The 16,222-nt window shown below is 53.8% G+C and overlaps 1 protein-coding gene across 2 annotated transcripts in view; it reads right to left on the reverse strand.

The window, feature by feature from the left end:
• Window positions 1-770: 770 nt before the first annotated feature.
• SYNJ2 (synaptojanin 2) overlaps window positions 771-16,222 on the reverse strand; it is a 128,486-nt gene continuing 113,034 nt past the window's right edge. Inside the window, exons 21-27 of one of the 2 annotated variants that reach the window (XM_075554328.1) lie at window positions 15,650-15,818; window positions 14,536-14,709; window positions 12,392-12,517; window positions 9,887-9,999; window positions 7,722-7,830; window positions 6,770-6,945; window positions 771-4,636 (exon numbers count right to left, since the gene is read on the reverse strand). In XM_075554328.1, coding sequence (XP_075410443.1) covers window positions 3,884-4,636; window positions 6,770-6,945; window positions 7,722-7,830; window positions 9,887-9,999; window positions 12,392-12,517; window positions 14,536-14,709; window positions 15,650-15,818 — 1,620 coding nt within the window. In that variant the 3' untranslated portion in view covers window positions 771-3,883. Of the gene's footprint in view, window positions 4,637-5,924; window positions 6,065-6,769; window positions 6,946-7,721; window positions 7,831-9,886; window positions 10,000-12,391; window positions 12,518-14,535; window positions 14,710-15,649; window positions 15,819-16,222 lie in introns of those variants that run through there. The other variant, XM_075554329.1, reaches the window with a different exon arrangement.

Raw genomic sequence — 16,222 nt, forward strand, 5'->3', positions numbered from 1 at the left:
GACACTGCTTCCTCTCACGGCTACCGAAAAGCACCAGCCTCCCTGGCAGAGCACGGGCACATGTGAGGCTCGGCTCATCATGCCTCCTGAAGGTCAGTCAGCAGGTGAGCCTACTGAGCTGGGTCCATTCTCTCTCATGGGCCTCAGGTGTGGTCCTATGCTAAGACGACCAGGACCAAAAGTCAAATCATCCATGCCAATGTTGCATGTCCCACGAGGCTTGAGCAGGTATTTTCACAGAAGAACCTGAACCAAACTCACTGACCAGTCCATGCCAACTCGTAGCAACCCTATAAGACAGGGTAAGAACTGCCCCTGTGAATTTCCCAGACTAACTCTTTAAGGGAGTAGAAAGCCCTGTCTTTCTCCCAATATGCCCAAGCCAATGACCAGCCAACCATCTTGGCCTTTTCTGTGACCCACCACCTCCTTCCAAGCCCCTGGCCTCAGCAGTGCCCCAGCCATACATTTTAACCAAATACTTCCTTTGCAACTTAGCTTGATGGTCGAACCCAACCACACACACAACTGGTAGTGTAGTGGTTACACATTGGGCTGCTAACAGCAAGGTCAGCAGTTTGAAACCACCAGCCACTCTGAGGGAGAAAGTCTGGACTTTCTACTCCCATAAACAGTTACAGTTTCAGAAGCCCACAGAGCAGTTCAAGCTTGTCCCAGAGTCGCAGTGAGTGAGAGTAACCATGCTTTATTGAGAACAGGCACCGCCTAGCCAAAGAAGATACCTCATATCTGAAAAGAAATCAGCCAAATTGAAGGAAAAGAAAATAAAAAAACCTTTAATCGGTGTTATTTACAACTTCAGTACAAATGTTCAACCCAAATAAACTACAAGGCTTTTTATTAATTGGTAATCACCCAATAAATAGTTTTTATTCAGCTCTCCTTCCCAAGGAGACGATGGGATCACAGAGCACACGCTTTGTACAGGATTTTGCTTCAGCCGATAGCATGCGCCAGACTCAAATGTATCAATTTTCAGCCCTTCTAGGAAATGCCTGGGCAGCTGTCCTATCTGTACTGATGGACCAGCACCAGCAAGAAGTCTGAAGTTTACCCTGTAACCAGCTGCTGTCCACTCCCAGTCATGGTGACCCCAGGAGGGACTTTGTATTATTTTTTTTTACAAAAAACATTTCCAAATGGATTTAACCATGGACCCATAGTATTTATAACAATTAGTTTTATAGTATGCAGTCACTAGGCCTTTCCCCCAAGGTGCCTCAGGATGGGCTGGCACTTGCAACCTTTTGTCAAGAGCCACGTGTCAACTACGTGCACCAATGCAGGAGCTCTGCAGACCCAGTGCAGTACCCAGAATGCTCTGCAGTGACCTGTAACGTCTTTCGGGTCGGTGGAGATGAAATACGTCAGCGATCACACCCGGAGGCCCACGTGGTGGGGCCGTTAAAAACAAACCTTTGCAGTCAACAACCTCGTTGCTGAGGGTGTGAGCCTAGGAAAGCCAAAGCTGCCCAAGGCCGTTCCCATCGTACTGCCAATGAAAAAGGAGACAGGAGAGGGGTGGGAGCGCATCACACAGGCCCACCTCAAACTCCCCCCATTGTGTCTGCTGTGTATCGAAGCCCAGCGCCAGCATCGGTTAATTCATGTTCAAAGACTTGTGCATTTCTTCATGGCCTTGCTCCCCACGCCCACACACTTGTGTGCACGAACACCCACCTGCTGCAACCTCAAGGCCTTCCTGGGTGGGGTGCACCTACCTTTACCGACACTCAAGTAGGTCTGGCTGCTGCTTGCTATAGAACAAAGAAAGCTAAAACTGGGCCTCCCCTGGTACCATTGTCCTGCACTATGTCCCCCCTGGGTCTTCAAATCCACCTTCGTTTGTGGGGAGGGAAGAGGTTATAGGGAAACAAGCACACTGGGGACATCCTCAGTTCCAGCCCTAACTGTTACTTCGTCAAGACTCCTACCCACCATGCCTCCTTCCCCTGGGGAGGCTTTGAAGGAATATGGAGTTTACTTCTTGTCTTTGTCACAGAGGTTAGGCGAGACATCACCGCACTCGGCGCTTCTGCGGCTGTCCCGCTCAGCTAGACTAGAAACACCATCTTTGGTGCCTGGGCTCTGCTCTTCAGCCCATCACCTGACAGGACAAACAGGGTGGTTTGACTTTCACTGTGGTCACCAAGTCTAAGCCATCGGTGGGGTCCTGCGATAGTGGCAGTCAGCCATCGCTCCCACAGGTTGGGCTGGTGAAAGAGAGCTACCCTACAGGCTCATTCCAGACATCTATCTATTCGCATTTCGTGCCGGGAGCCCCGGAGACCCCTGGGGGTTAAGTGGCTATCAGTGCTACCCGATCCCAGCAGCGTGTAGCAGGGGAGCCTCTTCCAGTTAACCGGCTAGCCTAGCTGGTCTAGCTCTTAGGAGCAAACCCCTGGGGTCAGCTTCCAATGGCCTCAGGCCCTTTAACGTGATTTAAAAAAAAAATCCTAATAATAGGGTCATGCCTTTTCAAATGAGTGGTGTGGGCAATGTCCAGGTGACACAGGGAAATGACAAGCCAGCCAGCAGCAGGGCCTGGGCTGTCGCAGCCACAGGTCTCCCCCTGGAAGCGTGGCATGGCCTCAGTGTCACAGTGAGGACGGGGACAGGTGTGAGAGAAAGGGTGGGTGTCCATGTAACAAGGTGCAGGGAGCAGAGAGGGCGGGTTTAGGAGCAGAGCGGGACTTAAGGACGGTAGGATGTGTGGCTAGTCGGGCTGACTTGACCTCACGTCGGCCAAGACAGAGCTGTGCTGCTATGGTTTTCAAAGGCCTGTCAGTTTCAGAAGCAGGCAGCAGTCCTTTCTTCTGAAGCACTTCAGGGTGAACTCAAACCTCCCACTTCCTGGGTGGCAGCTGAGCACACTGATCATTTACACTGACTACCCAGCGATGCCAGCCATGTACAGGGTATGCAGTAGCTAAGACAAGGTAGAATACGCACTCACCCATGCTGTCGGACACAGTAGGGCCAACAGGACAGAGTAGAACTGCCTCTTCGGATGTCTGAGGGACAGACAGCCTCATCTTTCTCTCTTGGAGTGGCCGGTGGTTTCAAACTGCTGACCTTGCAGCTAGCAGCTCAATTCACGACCCACTATGCCACCAGGCTCTTTAGCAGGGTACGGGGCATGTGGTATCTAAGAGCCCATGTAGGCGCCTTGCACCAGTTCCAGCTGAGATCTGGCCACTGACCACTGCTTCAGGCCTAGCTCAATGTCTGATGCCCCCCAATGGCCAACACATACACACCCCAGGGCTCAACCCTCGAGCCCACTGGCTGGCAGTCATCTGAGGGCTCTGTTTCTACTTTCGACTTAGGTGGCTAGCCTGGTCTCAGGGGCCCACGGGCAGCTCTCGGTGGTCCCAGTTGTCTCTCTTTGAACGTAGTGAATCCGTACTTCACGCATCAGCCTTCCGGGGCCACCACAAAGTTATTCCAAATGCATCAAACACAAAGCAACAAAAATTAGAGGCACACCACGTACACACATTAACGGAACCACCATTTAAAATCTGATGGGTGAGGCCTTCCTGAGCCTGACCGCTGGCTTTCCACTAACGTTCGCACCCTGGGGCTCCGCAGCAGGGTCCCATGTCCCCAAAGGAAACCTTAGGCGGATGAGGCTTGAGGAAAGCATACTTTGGAGGTTGACTATCATCGTAATTAGTTAGAGACACCGCTTCCCTACGCTTCCCAAGAGGGGCGGAAGCCCCCAGGTCTGGCTCAGTGCTCGATTACCACGCACATCTTCCGAGTGAGGGCTTGGAGGAAGAGGACCCTTTCCTGCCGGGGTGACGTCAGCACGGGAGGGAGACCGTGGTCCTCAGGGGCGGCTGCGTGAGCCCCTCAGTCATGTTTTTGCCAGTGGATCAAACAACTGCAGGGCCGTCCTCTGGTCCTCGTCACCGAGCATCACCCAGTTGCCCAGGTCCTGCTGCCCACGGTCTGCTGGCAACGGCTCCAACACGGCTGCCTCGATGACTTGTGGGGGGCCCATGCACGCCCTTTCAAAGCTCCTGGCCCCTGAGTCCAAGGGGTCAGAGCTCTTGGAACGCCAGGTGCAATTTGCCGGTTGAGGGTGATGGAGAAGGTTCCAGAAGGGATCCTGATAATCACTCTGACCAGAGGCTGTCTCTGACTTCACTGCCTTGGTGGCATCGGGCTCTGGGCTTGCGGCAGATGGTGTGCCAAGAAAGCCTGGCTGTGGAGAGAGGGAGCCCACACCCGGCGGGGGGCCAGGTGGGCAGTTGTCAGGGCTGCTGCCACAGGGGAGGCCCTGGAGAAGCTGGCCGTGGGTCTGCAGGACCTGCTGGTAGAAAGCAGCTAGAGCTGACTTCTTTCTCCTCGGGGGGACCTTGGGCATGAGAGATGGGACCTCCAGCAGTGCTGACACAGAAGCACTGGCCCCTGGCATCTCCTCTGATGCCGGCTTCCCGGGGCCTGGCCTTCTCTCACCACCTCGCCCAGGCTGGAATGTCCTGGGTTTGGGGATGGGGGGTACTCGAGGAGCTGTGGCTGAAGAAGAGGTTTCAAGGCTCAACTCTGGGGACCCAGCAGTGAAGTGGGCTGGCTGTTCCTCAGACGGCTCTTCCGGTGACAGGGGCTGAGGAGAGGCGGGACAGAGAGCATCAGTTGGGTGTGCACCACGGATGAGGCTGCGCTGACTGGCACACACACACACGCACACACACACACACGACACATGTGGATGGAAGTGAGGCCGAACGTGACCACCAGATGATAGGATGGACGGGAGACACACAAACTGAGCAAGGAGTCAGGGATGGATATTTTAAAGCCAGGGCCACAGCCAACAATTGGAAACAATGTTTGTTTTGAAGCTTAGCCACCTAACAATGCTCACCCCTCTTTAAAACCAAAGTGCTCCACACTGGAGGAACGTATGGATTGTGGTAGGAGATGTAAGAGCCCTCAATAAAAGTATTTAAAAAAACAGAAGATCAAAATGCTCTGAAAACATCCTCCTTACAGGCTGTGCAGCAAAGCCTGGGAACGCCACTGCCAGTGACTCGATTCTGACTCAGAACCCTATGGTGGGTTTGGGGGACGGTAAATTTTTATGGGAGCATATGGGTTCATCGTTCTCCCTCGGAAGGATTGGTGGGTTTGAACCACCGACCTTATGGCGGGTGGTTCAACACTTCCCCGACAGTGCTACCAGATTACACCAGCAAGCTCATGCAAGGCCCTCTGGATTAAATATGGAAGAACAGGGCATTTTCCACCGGACCTTTACTTCCTGGGTTCTGGCTCAAAATGAGCACAAAACCACCACCTGGGTTGGGCCAGACACAGGCTTTGGGCGAAAAGCTGCTGGTACAAACAGAGACAGAATTGGCCTTGACAGTGGGGCCCGATGGGGGGGGGGGTCAAAGTGGAGCTGCTCGCTGCAAGGTTTCCCACAGCTGCCCTTCCGGAAGTCGATCGCCCGCCCAGTCTTAAATCAGAGATGCCGGCAGTGGACGGGAACTTCCAACCTCTGTCCGCAGCCAAGCACGTAACTGTTGGCACCCGCCCCTCCCCAGGGTCTATCTGTAGCGCCAGCCCTGGCGTGCCACAGAAAACCAACCAAAAAAGGGGAAAAGAGAACAGTCTCTTTTTCCTGGGTAGCAGTTGGGGGCAGTGACCCACTTCTGCGCCTGGCTTTGAAAAGAAGAGCCCGCAGGGTCAGGGGACTGGAGGGAAGAGAGACGGGGTTTGAGCTGGAAGGGGGCAGGGTCAGACGGCAGGGTCACAGCGGGGGGGGGGGTGTGCACAGCAACGCAGGGGGGCGGGGGGGCTCCGCCGAGGGGGAGCCCCCACAGCACGGGCTCACGCCACCTACAGACGACAGCGTCACCCTACGGCCGCCGGGCATTACCGAGCGTCCCGCCACTAGACCCCGCGATCACACGGAGGTCCCCGAAGCCTCCAGCGGGGCCAGTCTCTGCGCGGCCACTGTCCTGACAAACTCATGTCTCTGAAGCAGCAAGCAAGGCTCAGAGGCCGGCGCGCCGGGGCAGAAGTCGATCTGCAAGAAAAGCGGCAGGAGAGCTGCGGGCGGGCGGGCGGGCGGGCGGGCGGGCGGAGCGCAGAGCGGCTGCACCGGGCGCCGGTTAGCGTTTCTCTGGGACAGCGGGACCCGTGCCCGGGAAAGACGCACGGCTGCGCATGCGCGGAGCAGGCCGAGCGCGAGCGCCCGCGGGGAGCGCCCCCTGGTGGCCGGGCTCCGAGGCTGCAATAAAACATGGGCGGTGAGTCCGACTCAGAGCGGTTGGTCGCAGGGAGGAGCTGCTGACAGATAGTCCACAACGAAGAAACTCACAGCCATCGAGCCGATGCCGCCTCCTGGCGACCCTGCAGGGCAGGGTAGAACTGGCCCTGTGAGTTTCTCAGGCTGTACCTCTTTACGAAGCAGAAAGCCTCGTCTTTCTCCTGTGGAGCTGCTGGTGGTTTTGGACTGCTGACCTTGGGGAACACAGTTCAAGGGTAACCACTGCACAACCAGGGCTCCGAAAGACAGTGAAGGACCTCCTTTCTGCCTGGCTACAGCCAAGCTGAGACAGGACATGCAGGAGATTGTGCAGAGGGAGCTGGTGCTCAAAGGAGGCACAGCTGTCCTGGGACTAGACTCAGTCCTCTGGGCTTCTGCCTGGGGACAGATGTCTGGCAGGGCCAACGAGAGCACTGGTCATTCGGGTGGGGTGTGGGGAGAGCCCTGGTCTCTGGTCCTTACTTTGCCTGTCCTCCTCAGCGTTGGCTTCTTGATGGCAGGAACTCTGGGCGCAGGCCGCCGGGGGAGCAGGTGGGGCGCCTGCTGGGACTCAGGCTTGGCTACCCCCACTGGGGGCTCTGGTTTGGAGGTCCCTGTGTCCCTCAGGGCCATGGCATTCAGGGCGTCTTCCGGGGTCCCTGGAACAAAAGATTGCATGATGAAAATAAGGAGAAAGCAGGTCTCCTACATGTTCACTGCCTAGCCCGTTTATACTTTAAGAAGAATTTGCTGACATAAAGCATTTCCTTCATAGAAAACCTTCCAGGCGTGTCAGGTGTGGCTCCCAGTGCTTCACGCTCACCACTGTGCCACCCGGCTCCTTAAGCGCTGCGTCATAATCCACAGATATGTTTGAGAAACGCACTCGCCTGTATCTTTTACAATGGACAACACACATCTCAGTGGTGGGATTCTAGGAAATGGCCCGAAGGGGTAAGAGTGAACCAAAGCAAACCCTTTGCCATCTAGCGGATCCCACCTCCTCGGGGTCCCACATGACAGATGAGGCACCTTCCCCTGGGTGGAAGCAGGTGACCACGACTTTCTCCCTTGGAACTGCCGGGAGGATTTGAACTGCTGACATCTTTGTTAGCCTCGTGCTGAACCATTTGGCCACCAGGCTCCTTTCTTCAAACTCGTTGCATGGAGTCAATTCTGACTCCTCAGGGCAGAGTCGCACTGCCTCTTCGGTTTTAAGCAGAGGCAGCCGGCCCCAACTTTCTCCCAGGGAGCAGCTGGGGGTTTGACCTGCTGGCCTTTTGGCCTACAGCCGAGCGCTTCCCGACCAGGGCTAGGGGGTGCTTCCATTGACTGCCTCCAGAAGAGAGGGACAGCGATCTTCTAGAACATGTTGGAAGGAAGAGGAAAGGAACTCGGTGTCCCCCCTCAGCCGGGGGAGGCCCAGGACGCCCACCTGCTTTTGCTTCCATGAGGCACCGGATGGCAGCCTCGGCCTCCTGGGCATTGCTGGTTTTGAGCTGCATGACATTGTAGGGCTTGCTGATTCCGGTCCTGGCTTTGGGCTTGAGGAGAGAAGCGGGGAGAGGGGCGAGTTACTTCCGCGGTAACTGTGGGGGGCGGGGGAAAGGGAGGGGGGCAGCGCATAGCCTCACGGTTCTACCTGCATGCAAACTCCTGCAGCACCCCCCAGGGACACGCTCCTGCTGGAACCCAGACAACTGGCTGCCAACACGAGGATTCCGCGTCCTCGTGACCTGACACAGCATTTCTGAAACTGTGCCTCTTTACAGGAGTGGACCACCTCGTCTTCCTCCCTCAGGGAAGGGTAGGTCCGAACCACAGACTGTGCGGTTAGTAGCACACTGCCTAACCTACAGTGCCACCAGGGAGAGGATGGGCACAATACCTAGAGCCATCAGGCCCCCTGGCGTCTACTATCACTCCTGGCAATCCTACACTCCTACACGTGTCTGGGGAGGACTGTGCCCCCTGGAGCTGCCAATTACTGGGTTTTCCAAATTAGATCGCCAGGCATTTCTTCCCAGGCACGTTCGGGTAGACCCTCTAACCTTTTGGTTAGTGGACCAGTGTGTTCATGGCTTGCACCCCTCAGGGATGCCCTGTGGACACAAACCCACACTGGGAGGTTGATTCTCCCTTGGATCAGCCGAAAGCAGTGAGTAGAGCTGCCCCACAGTTTCTGTGTCCGTGGCCCTTGATAGGAACAGGTTGCCTCGTTTGCCTCACACAGAGGGGCTGGTGGGTTGTGGTAGTTACATAATCTGATGTCAATTTGAGAGGATTGCAAGTGAATGGGGTGGGGTCTGGTCTGCCAATCAAGATATAAATGAGGCCTCTCTGTGTGGGCATGCCCTTCTCCTGAGAATTCTGGGAACTCCTGTTTTTCCTCCTTGGAGGCAGGAGAGACTCTCTCTCTCTGCTCACTCCCTGAGAGATGCTCTACTGACAAGACACATGGTGCTAAGCCCTGGGAGTTGGAGAAGCCACATGGACTTACCCTGATGCCACCAGACCTCTGGAGCCAGAGAAGCCACGTGGAGACCCCTGCCAGCACTGAGATGCTTACAATGCCATTGGATCCACAAGACTTACCACCCGCTGGGCTGTGGTCCTCCGGCATTCGGTATCATTGAATTCGGCATGAATTTTGTGAGTCTGAAGAGGACTTTATAGATTGGTATCAGACATATGGGCTAACATTGGACTTATGGACTTGATCTGGACTGGGCTGGGATGTTTTCTCAATATTCAATTGCTCTTATATATAAACCTCTTTCTTACTCACATGAGTGTCTCTGAATTTGCTTCTGTAGTCTACCTAGACTAACACCTGGGCTCAAACATCTAACCTTGAGTTAGCCCAGCACGTGACAACTGCACTACCAGTTGTCTCTTCTGGGTTACCTCCATCTCACAGAGATGATGGCGGCCAGGTGGGCCAAGGTGAAGGAGCAACCTGGAAGGTGGAACGTGCTAGAAAGGCAAGGCAGCCAGGACTCAATTGACTTTCTATGATCATGGGGGAAGGAGAGCAGGGACACACCGGAAGTTGCAAATCACCTTTCAATCTCATTTACCTCACAGGCCAATCGGAGTGCCTCCTCTGAGCCATGCAGAGGGGCCTGGCTGGAGCACAAGACAGCACCCCTGCCCGGCACAGAGCCTACTTGAGGGAGGGTCTGGCTCTCTCTTCAGTCCCCCTCTCAACTCCCTTCAGGAGCCCTGGTGGGGGTAGACTGCTAACTACAAGGTCAGCGGTTTGAAACCGCTAGCTGCTCCGCAGGAGAAAGCAGGGCCTGTTACTCCCAGGAAGCGTGACCATTTTGAAAAGTCACAGGGGCAGTTCTCCCTTGTCCTATAGGGTAGCTTCGAGTCAGTGTCGACCAATGGCAGTGAGTTTAGTTTGGAGTTGTGTCAGCCTACACTACAGAATGGCCATCTCCTTGCCAGGATGACTGGTGTGAATGCTCATTTTCCCTCCGAGCAGCCACTCAGTTGGAAGAGATATTGGGGGCGGCTGTGACCCTGAGAGGCCTCAGGACTGAGAGTGAGCTGGAGCGGGTCCCTCCACCTTTGGCGGGCGGGCCCAGGACTCACCGGTTGCTGAGGTGCTCCGGGCAGCAGCTTCGCTGTCTGCAGAATCGAGTACTGGCCGTGGGTGCCGGAGGAGATGGACATGTCTGAAACTGACTTCTTTACCACCAGCCCAGCTAGAAAAAAACAAGGGCAGAGTCTAAATCTCAGTCAAAGTGGTGGGCTGCCAAGGTACAGTGTCCCCGTGGGCTTTGGGAAGCTAAGACAGGTCACATCCAGCAGAGAAGGTTCTGGCCTGCGCTCTGTGGTACTCGCAGCAGCCAAGGAGGCAGAGGCCTCGCCAGGCTTCATGCGAAGCTTCTCCTTTGACTCCCTGTGGTAGTTACATAATCTGGTGTCAATGTGAGGGTTAAGAATGTAAGGGTGGAGTCTAGCTTATCGATCAGGATTTAGCCAATGAGTTCTTTTTGTGGGCATGGCCTTCTCCGGAGGATTCTGGGAACTCCTGTATTTTCCTCTTTGGAGGTGGAAGACACTCTCCCTCTCTGCTCACTCCCTGTGAGACATCCCTGAGGAGAAGCCACATGGACCTACCCTGATGCAGCCAGACCTCTGGAGCTGGAGAAGCCACGTGGAGACCCCTGCCAGCACAGAAATGCTGGATCCATAAGACTTCACACCCACTGGCCTGGGATTTTCCTGCATTCGGTGTCATTGCATGTGTTTTGTGAGTCTGAAGAGGACTTTAGAGATTGTGTCAGACATATGGGCTAATATTGGACTTATGGGCTTGATAATGGACTGGGCTGTTTTCTCAATGCTCTTGTCTATAAGCTCTTTCCAATGTACCTATGACTTGTTTCTGGACTTACTTCTCTAGTCTACCTGGACTCACACATTCCCCAACAGTTAGTGCCGGTTGGTGGAGACTAGCTGGAGAAGGCTGGAAATCCGGTTTCACACAGTGGGGTTCCGTGTAAATCAGGGCCAGGGAATATACAGTCCACTGGCTGTCTAAGCCCGAGAAATCATCAACACTCACTAACATCACAGGCTTCACCCAAAAAGGAGGTTCCAGCCATCATATTAGGCAAATAGGGGTGAGTTAATTAAATGTGAGACCAGTATGGCCTGCTAATGCTTTTATCAATATCCCACATGGCCCTTGGCGGGAAAAAGGTCCCCCACCCCTGATTTAAATAGAAACATTAGTCAATTTTTAAAGTGGCTTGAAACATTATGATTATGAGCACATCCTTTAGATGTTTTCTGGGGAAAACCGCAACCTCCCCAGGTAGCCCCCAACAATGACATCTGATGACACGGCAACAGATGTACAAATGCGCTTGATAAAACGGACATATGGATTGTTATGAGAGCTCTAAGAGCCCCCAATACAATGATTAATTAAAATAAAAGAACCCAAAAAAGTAAAAAGACAAATTATAAAAAATGGCTACTCGGTTAAAAAAAGCACAGCAAAATGAAACAGGCGCAACAATCTGAATATATATATATATGCACTTGTATATATGTATATATATCTTGAAAGAAGTTCTGGTAGTATGGTATGTTATGCATTGGGGTTACTGAGCACAAGGGAGAAAGATGAGGCATTCTACTCCCCTAAAGAATTAGTCTGAGAAACCAACCGAGACAGTTCTACTCTGTCTTACTGGGTCACTAGGAGTCAGACCTAACTAAATGGCAGTTTAGAGTTAGTACGTATATGTACGTACACACACACACACACACACACACACACACTCTGAAAAAGCACAGGACGCTCTTTTTGTTAACAGCTGTTAGCTCTAAGTAGTCAACTGAATTGAACAGTTTTATGCTTCTATTTATATGTGAAATTTCTACAAAAATATGACTTTTGTACTCAAAACAAAAAATTGCTTGAGAATTGTTTCACCTTTCACCTTCCAGACTACTAAAGAGCAAAACAAAACAAAGAAAACAAAAACCCCTTTCTCCAAACCCAAACCTACTACTCTCAGGTTGATTGTGACTCTTAGCACCCTTTTCCGATGGAGTAGAACTGCCCTCTTGGGTTTCCGAGGGAGCAGACACCACCTCTTTCTCCCCCTCTGTGAAGCGAGTGGACCACTCCCGTCATGCGAAAGAACACACGCTGTTGGACCTCAATTCTCAAAGTGCAGCCTTAGACCGTTTCTAGGTCAGACGCTTGGGGGGTGGGGAGGCTGAGGAACAGTAAAAGCGACGCAGACAGGGCCCAAAGCACAAAGAGGATGGCTTGTGCGGTTAGTAAGGGAAGCTGGCGGCAGGGCATGCTTCCTGAGGACGAGGAGGAGCCCTGCCCCTCCCCCGCTCGCCAGGCGCACGCCTCCATCTGGAAGCTTCTCCGGCAGAGGAGGCGGCGGAAGAGCTGCCCGAGCAGCCAAGCGGCGCCCCCTGGCGGGCGCGAGGCACAAACGCGCTGTGGGGAGGAGCAAGCGAGGTCGCAGCGAATCAGAAGCGGGTTTCCTCCGGAGGGGGCGGGCCTCACTCCCAGCAGGCATCGCGGCGGGCAGAAGGGAGGCGAGGCAAGGTGAGGCTTACTTGGCGGGGGCGGTCTCTGAGGTGGCCGAGGCCTACCGGGGACCGACAGGGACCTGTTTGGAGACCGGTGGTGACAGTCCCCCACGGCTTCCAGCTCCTGCTGTAACTCCGCCAGCTCTGCGTCATCTGGAGGACATGCGGGGCAGGAATGAGACCGGGAGTCGCCCGAGGGCCCGCGGGGGAGGCGACAGTGTCGGCGCAGGGCCAGGTGCCCCCTCGGGGGCACTACCTGCCGGAGACAGCCTGCGACGCACAGTCGCCAGAGACAGCAGAGAAACGCCTAGAATCCTCCTGGGGAGTTCATTCTAGTTCTTTCCCGAGGCGGAGTGCAGCCCGGAGCCGGGGGCTTCTGCTTTGTGAACCCCAACCCCCGCGTAGCTGCCCGCGGTGTGCTCAGTGCACCGCACCAGCAGGCTTTACACAGCTTTGCCCCTCAGAAGTGGGATACCAGCCTTTCTTTGGTGGCACCTCCGTACCTCCACGCGAACACAATCCATTTATTGGCTTTAGCGTTGGAGCTGCCCTGGAATCATGGGACACCACCCCACTCCGGGCAGTTTGAAGCCTCCTTTCCCCCCCCCCCACAACACAGCCCGGGTGATTGCACGCCTCCCACACGCCCCTTTTCATAGTCCTGAGTATCTTTGGGGCAAGGGTGAAGGAGAAGTGGCGCGCCCGTCTGGTCACTTCAAGACGTGGTGGACACAAGGCTGGGAAGCCTGCCAGGTTGGCTGGGGGTCTGGGGAGGCCTAACTTGCTTTATTCATTTCTTTGCTCCCAGCAGCCTTAGGGCTCAGCCAGCTCTGCCCTCCAGAGGCGGCCTGGAGCAGCCACTCCAGAGAAAGGCCTCTTTGTCCTTTTATCCCCTTTAACCCTAGATGAGAAACACATTGAGGCTGCCTGATGCTCCCTCAGGGCAGGTCCCAAATGGAGCCAGGCTGGGGAACAAGGGGGCTTTAGGAAATAATTTGGGGACCCAACCAACCCCCAAGGAAATGCATGTGTCACTGCTCCTAGTGATTCTGCAGTGTTAGGGAGCCACTGTGGGTCCCCATGCAGCCAGAGCAACTCGGGATCTCTGTACCTCCCCCAGTAAAACACCCCCAAGGGCCCTGGTCTTAGCCCATCATCCGCAGGGTCTCTGCACCTTCAGGCTTAGACCCTCCAACAGCAGAGGCCCGATGACAGGCAGCCAGGCTGTAGCTGAGTCTGAATACGGCCTGTCACCTTTCCAGCCTAGTAACGCCACGAGCACCAAGTCATTTCTGGCTCCCGGTGACTTGAGTGTGTCAGAGTAGAACTGGGCTCCTTTCAATGGCTGTTCTTTTGGAACTAGGTCACCAGGCTATTCTTCCCTGGGTGCTTCTGGGTGGGCTCCTCGCCATCAACCTTTGGGCTAGCAGCCAACAGCCGGGGTCATTTGAGCACCCAGGGCTCCCATATAAGTCCTAAGTTTTACAACTTACTCAAAGGGGTGACTGGCCTTCTATCTAGGTGTGGCTCGATCCATAGAACTCTTCACCTTTCATTCTTCAAGTCTGAAATGACTTCATGCTGCTCTCGAGGAGTACTGGAGCACACAGTTTGGGATGTGTTACTAACCAACCCAAAGGTTGGCAGTTCAAACCTTGCCAGCAGCTCCACAGAAGAAGGGCCTGGTGCTCTGCTTCCGCAAAGATTAAAAGCCAAGAGAGCCCTGTGGAGCAGTTCTAATCTACAACATGGGTGGGCAGGGGTCACCATGAGTCGGAATCATTTTAAAAGCAATGGTTAAAAAAAAAAAGCAACGGTTTTGTATTTTTAATCATCTGTCGGTAGAATCACACCCTCAGGACACATATTGAAGCCTCTGATAAGAGTAAAAGGTTTGTTTTAAAATCAGAAATGTGAAATTAATCCAAACTTGTGACCCTGAAGCCATGTAGAGACCCAGGCTGTTGGTCTCTGGCATTTCGCAGGGAGAAAAGTGAAAACCGGAAACGGAATGACTAGAGCAAGACAGGGTTGTGGCCTCTGGTCTCGCTCCACGTCCTGTGTTCACACCGACTGGGGCATGCTCATTTGGTTGAGACTTAGGAGCCGCCTGGTTGTGAAGGAGTTTCCGGGAAAACCACAGGCTGCTTAGAAAAGAAGCGCTGACCTACCTTTGTATGTTGGCTGCTGTTGCTTTTTGGGAAGTGCAGGAGACTTGCTGGGGAGTGCCGCTGCTGTAGAGTCGGGGATGTCAGGAAGGTCTTCTCCCAGCAGCTCGCTGTCGGAGACCACCAAGTGATTCAGCTCATCCACCAAATCATCCTCGTCATCTTCCAGGACGTCACCTGGGAGCAGGAAGAGAGGACAATGAGGAGGCAGAGCTTCTCTTTCATCCGTGGGGCTGCCTCAAGGTGCCCCTGTGCGCTGTGAGAACCAGTATGGTTCAGGGCTAACGGGCAGCAGACCACAGCCAAGGTGACTTTTGAGAGCTAATGTTCCTCTGACAATTGTAGCATGCCCCGCCCTGCCCCTGGAAAACTGCTTGTGTCCCACAGTCTTCACACCTGTACAGGGCAGGCCTTTAGAAAGCCTGCTGCCAAGAAAAATGTGAAGCAATGCTCAAAACCTTCTAAACAAAACAAAAACCAATTGTTTGAATAGAGTCTGGTGGAACTCCTGAAAGTCTGGCCCTTAGCTTACCCTTCAGCTCTGGAAATGAACTCACCCCTTCGGCTCAATTTTCAGCCCAAGAAAAGACCAAAGATAAGGGGGATAAGAGCACTAGGGAGGTACCCGGTCTGGAATAACCAAGCAAGTGAAATCAAAAGGGCAGCCTTAACCTGTGGACAAAGTTCAGAAGGGCTAAGAAAGAAGGTGGGACTGGAACCCGGGAGGCAGGAGGACAGGTGGTAGTAAATTGAGAGGACTGAGTTAATGAGATGAGACTGTCAAGTGGTGAGTGGAAAACTGGTGACTGTAAATCTTCACCAAGTAACCAAACATTTTTAAAAAAGCACACCCACTGCCCATCCAACCTATAGGACAGAAGACTATTGCTCTTTAGGATTCCCAAGGCTGTAAATCTCTTTGAGAGTGGGCAGAGAGCCTCATTCTCCCCTGGAGCAGCTGGTAGGTTTGAGCCACCAGCCTTGCAGCAAGTAGCTCAAACACCTAACCCACAGTGCCAACAGGCCTCTTTTCAGCTTGGAGTCTTTAAAATCTTTTAGAATATTTGCTGGCCCTGCTTCACCAGCCCCAGTGAAACATCCTCACCAGGGTACAAACCTTCAGACTCGTAGTCCAGACTCGTGAAGTCAAAGTTCTCCTCCAGCAAGCAGGAATTGGCTGTGGGAGAAATCGAGCCCATGCTCTCCCGTTTCCGGACGAGCTCCTCCTGTAAGCCTTTCAACCAGTCCTTGGTCTTGGGTCTGATCTTCACTGCTCTGCCTTTCACCTACAAAGGTAGAGCCACCATTGCCATCAAGAAATAGAGCCAGCCCCCCAGCCCATAAAAGTATGAACACACGCAGGGAGCCGGACCCAGCCTCCTGCTTTGCCAAGATGGCAGAGTAGGTGAGGGTTCAGGCCCTGTGAAGACCCCCGGCCAGTGCTCATGGTTGGTCTAAATCAGATGTCCTCAAACTACGGCCTGGGGGCCACGTGCATCCCGCCAAGGACATTTATCTGGCTCGCTGGGTGTTTTTGCCCCATTTGTTTTTTTACTTCAAAATAAGATGTGCAGTGTACATAGGAATTTGTTCATAGGTTTTTTTTAAAACTATAGTCCGGCCCTCCAACGGGTCTGAGGGACAGTGAACTGGCCCCCTGTTTAAAAAGTTTGAGGGCCCCTGGTCTAAA

This window comes from Tenrec ecaudatus, chromosome 7 (genome assembly GCF_050624435.1).
Source record: "Tenrec ecaudatus isolate mTenEca1 chromosome 7, mTenEca1.hap1, whole genome shotgun sequence".
NCBI lineage: Eukaryota > Metazoa > Chordata > Mammalia > Afrosoricida > Tenrecidae > Tenrec > Tenrec ecaudatus.